Source organism: Corapipo altera, unplaced genomic scaffold (assembly GCF_003945725.1).
Source record: "Corapipo altera isolate COAL_440 unplaced genomic scaffold, ASM394572v1 187, whole genome shotgun sequence".
Classification (NCBI taxonomy): Eukaryota; Metazoa; Chordata; class Aves; order Passeriformes; family Pipridae; genus Corapipo; species Corapipo altera.
This window is the reverse complement of record NW_020885062.1, coordinates 180,884-188,331: the sequence shown is the minus strand read 5'-3', so window position 1 is coordinate 188,331 and position 7,448 is coordinate 180,884. Positions and strand designations below refer to the sequence as shown.

The window sequence follows — 7,448 nt, the reverse complement described above, 5'->3', positions numbered from 1 at the left end:
CCTGCACCCCTCCACAGCCTCACAGCCCCTTCTGCATCCCCTCACAGCCCCACAGCCTCTCCTGCACCCCTCCACAGCCCTTCAGTCCCTCCTGCACCCCTCCACAGCCCCACAGCCTCTCCTGCATCCCCCTACAACCCCTCATCCTCTCCTACATCCCACCACAGCCCCTCGGCCCCTCCTGCACCCCTCCAGAGCCCACAGCCTCTCCTGCATCCCCCCACAGCCCCACAGCCTCTCCTGCCTCTCTCCACAGCCCCTCAGCCTCCCCATGTGGGCTCCTGCATCCCCTGGGGACCGTGCAGGGAGGTGGTGTTGGGGTTGGTTTATGAGTGGCAGTGGAGGGACTTGGCTTGGTCAGAGATCAATTCTCCCCAGGCTGTGAGCAGAGGGACAACACTGTGACCCTCAGAGCACCTCATCTCTGCCCTGGGTGAGACCACCAGCGTCTCCCACATGGAGCACCCCACAACCCAGAGTGTCCACCTGTGGCCTTATGGGCACCTCACACCCCAGAGCTCACATCTGCTCATGGACTTATGGGCAGGAGGAGCAAATGGCTGTGGGAAGTGTCAGGGGTGAATTCATACTCTTTCTGTGCTCCAAGTCCCTCCAGTGCCAGGGCTGGGAGGGTGAGCTGTATCCCAGGGGAAGGCAGACAAAGCCCCCCCTCAGCCTGGGGACAGCCCTCACCATTGCCCACCCAAATGCCCTGCATGCCCCTGCCCTGGGGGTATGGGCTTTATGGCTCTTGGCAAGGGCAGGATTTCAGGGGGACCTGAAGGAGCCCCAAAAGCCTCTGGGTTAATCCTTGTCACTGTTTATACCTCAGGGGGTGACGGCACAGCCCCCCCACAACGTCCTTCCCTACAGTCTCCCTCTCTGAATAATTTCAGCTTTCCACTTCTCCCCTGCCTGCACCAAAACAAACCTCGCAGCCCAGTCTGGGTGGGGCTGAAGTGGTAAAAAAATATGGCTCGTTTCCAGGAATAATAAAGGAAGCTTGAGAGGGGTCAGCTCAGGAACGCTTGAGCTGCAGGAACTGCAATAGCAGAGGGCTCTGGGATTTGCCAGAGAAGCGAAAACCAGCACACGGAAGCAGCAAACCGAAAACAGAAAGTGGCTTTGGAGGTCAGCGAGGGGAAATGCTCCGGGCCATCCCGGGCTGGATCAAAGCTGGAACCCTGGGGCCGGGGGAGGGGGAGCCCCCCCCTTCCCAAAGGCTTCTCAGCGCTCTGGGGGAAACAACATCACAGTGACAAAGGGCAGCTCTGTGGGCACAAACTGTTCAGTGCCACCACACAGCCAAGGGTTGCAGCTGCAGCAGCTCTTTGCAGCCTCCTCCTGCTCCAGCTTCACCACATTCAGCAGCCAGGGATGGCTTTTTCCCTCTCACTGACCATCCCAATGCTTCCAGGTGGAGGACAGAGCTGCAGGTCACATCCCCCCTGCCTGCCCTGGTGCTCTACATGCACCATCAGCCCCGTGGTTCGTGGCTTGCAGGGGAGCAGAAGGTGTGAAGTTCCCATGATCAAAGCTGTCCCTGGCTGGTGGCAGCCACAGCTGTGTCTCTGTGCAGCCACAGCCTGTGTCACCTTGTCACCGGTCGCTGCAGTGCTGGCGTTTGTCACTTCCCCAAGCACACACTGACACGAGAGTTGCGAGCACAGAGGAACAGAAAACTCCCACTCTTGGTTTCTGCATGATTTATTTCCATGGCAAAAAGCCATAATTTGGTTTCGTTCTGTAATTTGGCCAAAAGCCAGAGCCGCTTCTTGTTCTGCCCAGAGCTGCTCAGGCTTACCCAGGGAATGAAGAGCTGGTCCTGCCAGGGCTTGTTGTGAATCCAGAAAAATCCAACACCTTCCCTGATATCCATGTCAGAACTTTCCCTGATATTCATGTCTCCACTACAAGCACACACTTGGCCACTCTGCTGAGGTCTCTGCCCAGTTGAGGTTGAGCCTGCAGCCTTCCACAGGGATGTAAGACCATGAGAGGAAGGAGGGATGCAAAAGAGATCCTCCCTGTGGGATAAGTGTGGGAAGGAACAGACCATCACCTGTCTTGGAGGCCTTGAACCTTCTCCTTTCAGTCCCTGCTGGGGACGAGCCAGCTGGTGAAGGTTGGTGCCTCCACTGATCTCATGTGCAGCCCCAGGGTAGCTGAGCATGGAATTTGGGCTTCTGGGGGTGAAAATCCAGGCTCAGCAGCCCAACCACAGGCCTGAGAATCCTCCCTGCAGTGGAGGGTCTTTGACTGCACCCCCAGAATGTGGCAGAACATCAGGAAACCCAGCTCACCCCCTCCCTGCTCCCCAGGCAGGAGCTGCCCCGAGCTGAGACTTAAAAGTCTCTCCCATGCCAGGGAGGTTCTCCAGCACTTGCTTCTCACCTCTTTAGCCAGAAATTCATCTTCAACTCAAGGCATCCTTTGCACGGAGAGGTTCAGGCTGGCAAAGTGTCTCAGGTTTGGCAAATCCCTTCTTCCAGTGAACTCCCTGCTCCCAGGTGAGATCCTGCCCTTTGGGATGCCTGGGACTGTTGAGGGCAAGCTGGTGAAGCGTGGGTTAGATAAACACCAGTGAGAAAGGCTGGGAATGGGCTGGAGGGTTGTGACCTGTGGCACAAAGTCCAGCTGGAGGCCAGGCAGCAGCAGGGAATCCCAGGGATCGATACTGGGTATTCTTTTATATCCTTATGACCTGACTGATGGGACAAAGTGCACCCTAAGCAAGCTGGCAGGGGACACAAAGATGGCAGGAGGGGCTGGCACACTGCAGGGACATGCTGCCTTCACAGAATCATGGAATGTTTTGGGTTCAAAGAGATCTTAAAGCCCATCCCATTACACTCCCTGCCATGGGCAGGGATGCCTCCCACTAGCCCAGGTTGCTCCAAGCCCCATCCAACCTGGCCTTGGACACTTCCAGGGATGGGGCAGCCACAGCTTCTCTGGGCAACCTGTGTCAGGGCCTCCCCACCCTCCCAGGGAACAATTCCTTCCTAATATTTAACCTAAATCTTTCCTTTTTTAGTTTAAAGCTGTTGCCCCTTGTCCTGTCCCTACTGGCTCATGTGAAATCCATAGAAACGTCGTTGGGATGGAGAAGTGGGCTGACAAAAACCTCATGAAGTTCAACAGGAGAAGTGCAGAGTCCTCTCCCTGGGGAGGAACACCCCCAGGCACCCCCAGGATATGCCAGTGCCAACCAACTGGAAAGCAAAAGGCCCCAGGGCTCCTGGTGGACACCAGGCTGGACATCAGCAGCAAAATGCCCTTGGCACCCAAAGTCCAACAGGTTCCTGGGATGCCTGAGGAGGAGCATTGCCAGCAGATCAAGGGAGGTGACCCTTCCCCTCTGCTCAGCACTGCTGAGGCCCCTCCTGGAGTGCTGGGTCCAGTTCTGGGCTCCCCAGTACGTGGACATACTGGAAAGAGTCCAACAAAAGGCCATGGAGATGATGAAGGGGCGGGAGCATCTCTCCAAGGAGAAAATGCTGACAGAGCTGGGACAGTTTAGCCTGGAGAAGAGAAGGCTCAGGGAGATCTTACCAATGTGTGGGGTGGGTAAAGTAGATGGACCCCAACACTTCTCGGTGGCCACTAACAGGAGAAAAGGCAGCAAGAAATTTCATTAAACACCAGATAAAATTTTATTGAACACCAAAACAGGCTGCCCAGAGAGGCTGTAGAGTCTCACAGCCCACCTGAACATGATCCTGGACAGCCACTGAGCAGGGACTGGGCTGGGTCCAGTGAATTCCAGGGTGAATTCCAGGGGTGTCTCCAGCCTCAGCTCCCCGCTGGCCTGTGTTAACCCAAGCACTGTTGGTCTAGGGGGGGGGGGCAGGCAGAGTGTTTTGGGAAGCACAGATCCCTCAGTCCAGCCACCTCTGAGCTCCACAGGCAGCCTCTGATAAGCACCTGCCACATAACGGCACGAGAGCTGTCGCTCGGTTTGGTTTTTTTCCAGAGTTGCATAATCTTATGCAAACACTGAGCCTTTCCCTATAGAGCCTCACAGGGAAAACCCCTTCCTGCAGTCCAGAGAACCCGTTCTCCTCCTTGTGGCCAGGCCACCTGGCACAGTTAGTTTCCTTTTGATTTGAATAACTCCAGAACGAGCGCTGAGTCAGAGCTCACATATTTGGCTCCACTATATCCCATTATTCCTGGCTTTCTTTTCATTCCCTCTAATTCCCTTCAGCTATTTCACTTTCGTGTCATCCTTTATCATCATCCTGGACTTTCCATTTCGAGTTCTCCAAGCTCCTTTTAAAAGGGAGCAGATTCCAGCTGCTTCAGACAGAGCTGCATCTTCCGGAGCTTTTGGTCCTGCTCTGACATCCCTCACCCGACGGAAAGATGAAGGTCTTTGCAGCTGTTCTGGCTCTTTTCCTCCTTGCAACCTCCTTCTCCCAAACTTTCTCTGGCCCAGGTGAGTCCTGCTTTTTCATTTGTGAAGGAAAAACAGATCTGAGCCTTTGCTGTTGTTTCTCCTTTGGGATCCCCTGGCAGATAACTGGGAATTTATCAGCATTGGTGCCACTGTCTGCTCTGTGCAGAGATCAGCTGCTTGTAGGAACCCTGGGATTAAAAAATCCATCCATCCATCCATCCATCCATCCATCCATCCATCCATCAGCACTCTGAGAAATCTGAGAAGGATTCGGGTTGGAAGGGACCTTAAAGGTCATCTTTTTCTACCCCCTGCCATGGGCAGGGACACCTTCCACTAGACCAGGTTGCTTCATGTCCCATCCAACCTGGCCTTGGACACTTCCAGGGATGGGGCAGCCACAGCTTCTCTGGGAAGCCTGTGCCAGGGCCTCACCACCCTCCCAGGGAATAATGTCTTCCTTGAATCCAACCTAAACTGACCTCATTTATTTTAAAACCACCCCCCCCTTGTCCTCCAACAACTAAAAAGTTTGTCCCCATCTTTCTTACAGACCCAACCTCCATGCATCCATTTATCCATCATCATCCATCTGTCCCTCAATCCTGGGCTCAGAGTACTTATTCCTGGTTAGAATTGAGGGATTTCAGCCTCTGCCCTGGGTCTGAGGGAGGTGGGAAGCAAAGCTCTGAGCACTGGCAGGGTGGGAATCTCCTGCAGTACCTGATATCACTCCTGGCATTGGCCCAGGTGATCCCCAACATCCATTTAATTTGAATTGTTCTCTAATTCCCCTCTCCATTCTCCACCAGCAAGGCTCCCAGTGCTCACATTGTTTGTCTCTTTGCCTCTTCCAGTTGGACCTGACCTCCCCATCTGCTGCTTCAAGTTCACCCGCCACGAGCTGCCCCGGGACCGAATCCTGCGTCACTACAGCACCAGAACCAGCTGCCCCCAGCCAGGCATTGTGTGAGTGACCCTGGGCTGGTACAGGGCAGGGACAGAGCAGGGACAGCCACCCTGGGGGTGACCAGCCCTGCAGGGTGGCTATGGGCATGGGGGGGGGTCTGCAGGAACAGAGCAGGGAGAGGCGAACCCCAAGGGAAAAGGGCTGGCACAGGGACTGCCGGGGATGCTCCTTAAAATCTGGCTTATGTGGATTTTAGTATAACTCTTTCAGCACTTTAGCTAAGTGCCTGTGAATTAGGTTCCTGAAATGGTGTTTCATATTTCTTGTCAAGAATCCCGATGGACGAAGGTTGTAGCAAGGCAGAGAACATTTCATCTGTATAAAATGTTCTGAGAACAGGACACGACAGGCACATCGCTTGACTGAAGAGAGTCAAAACTATCCAAGAGGGCCCAAAATCCCTGAAAATGGTCAAGGCAGGACAGAGAGAACTGATGAAGACTTTCGTGGGTGTCTTGGGATCACCAACTCAAATCTGGGAGTTGTGCCTGTGGGACATGGACAGTTTTTGGGCTGGGTGCATCCCCATGAGGGATATTAGTTAGATATTCTAATTAGATGATGCTGTAAGTTTGTAACATCTGTGTGTGGGTGTGCATAGGCCATCTTTGTGCACCTAAGACATCTCATTAAAGAGGGTTTTTTTTACCTTTCTATACTAATACTATTCAGAAAAGGATTTCTTTGATTTTAGGCAGCAGGGACACCCAGGGATGTTCCCACAGGAGTCGAGGAGGCAGCGTGGGAAAAGGGGTGGGAGGGGCGGAGAATCACAGCCAGCCACTGCTTTCATCATCAGCTCGGGGCAGGGGGGAAAACCTCTTGCAATGCCCCGAATGTGGGATCCAGGCTGTCCTGGGAAGCAGGTCGGAGCTGAGGCCTGACGTGTCCCATCCTGTTCCACAGGTTCGTCACAAGGAGAGGCCACCAGGTCTGTGCCAATCCCAGTGACACCTGGGTCCGGAGGTACCTGCAGAGCTTGGAGCAGAACTGAGCCGGGCAAGATGGCAAGTGGAGCTGCTGTCCTGCACAAATCACCTCATCCTGAGCCCCAGCCATGGAGCAGGGACAACGGGAGCTGCAGGAGCCCACGGCATCTGCAGGTGTCTCCAAGGGACTGCTGGAAGGACTCCCCAGGACACCTCGTGTTGTTGCTGCTGCTGCTCACCCTGAGCTTCTACAGACTGGGCTGCGACCTCATCCCTCTGCCCTGACCCTCCACTGGTGGCCTGGCGAGGCCCAGGGGGCTGCACCTTTGTTATGTTATTTGAAATTATATTATTATTTGTTGTATTGAAGTTATAGTCAATTATTTATGAAATTATCATATGGGGTAGGCAGTGCTTTTTTTTTTTTTTATGGGAGGGTGACAGGGAGGATATTTATAGGATGGTAACCCAATATTGGATGATGAGTGGCCCTGGTTTGCACACGTGAACTCATGATTCTGGAGAATAAAGAATTTGGACAAAACTTCTGCTTTTTTCCTTTTCTGTGCCTCTCTGTGGTGTTACAGCACGGACAGAATGCCTCCCTGAGCCTCTCTGCAGCCTCTCTGTGACATGTGAAGATGGGAAATGGTTTGAGGCAAACCCATAAAGTTTCCATCCTGCAGACCCGTGAATATCCTCTGAGATCACATGCAGCCCCACTTCCCACATCCTCTCCACAATTAGATGTGTTTGTACCCACATATGGGACTTTTACATACATGACTCTGCTCTCCACACACCCCAGGCACGTCCCATACCCTCCCTTGCTGCTCCCAGCCCCACACACACCACCTCAAACTGCTCCCTGGGTGTGCAATGGGGTGGTGATGGGATGTGGTGCTGCAAGGGGTAAAACCCTGCCAGTTTTTGGGGGGGAAGCAGGGAGAGAGGCTCATACGAGGGAAGCAGAGGGGATGGAGGTGCTGGCAGGTATCAGGGGGGCTCATGAGCTCCTTGTGCCAGGCAATTCCCTGCCCTGCCTGCCAGTGCTGCCAGTTAAGCAGCAGATTCCCACCTCAGGCACCCACCCATGCACTGTCAGGGGCCTCCAGTCTCTCCTCACTGTTCCCCTGACACATCACCC

The 7,448-nt window shown here is 54.1% G+C and overlaps 1 protein-coding gene across 1 annotated transcript; it reads left to right on the top strand.

Annotated features, from left to right (window-relative positions):
- Window positions 1–4,251: 4,251 nt before the first annotated feature.
- LOC113959762 (C-C motif chemokine 4-like) lies at window positions 4,252–6,693 on the top strand. Its single transcript, XM_027668995.1, has 3 exons — window positions 4,252–4,441; window positions 5,260–5,371; window positions 6,279–6,693. Exons 1-3 carry the CDS (start codon window positions 4,369–4,371, stop codon window positions 6,364–6,366), a joined length of 273 nt encoding a protein of 90 aa, XP_027524796.1. The 5' UTR covers window positions 4,252–4,368; the 3' UTR covers window positions 6,367–6,693.
- Window positions 6,694–7,448: the final 755 nt, after the last annotated feature.

What these genes read in the sequence shown, in the direction of transcription:
- LOC113959762 (XM_027668995.1), top strand. Translation starts at nt 4,369, where the DNA reads ATGAAGGTCTTTGCAGCTGTTCTGGCTCTTTTCCTCCTTGCAACCTCC. An exon ending in CCAAACTTTCTCTGGCCCAG is followed by an intron (nt 4,442 to 5,259) that starts GTGAGTCCTGCT and finishes TGCCTCTTCCAG; the next exon opens with TTGGACCTGACCTCCCCATC. An exon ending in TGCCCCCAGCCAGGCATTGT is followed by an intron (nt 5,372 to 6,278) that starts GTGAGTGACCCT and finishes CCTGTTCCACAG; the next exon opens with GTTCGTCACAAGGAGAGGCC.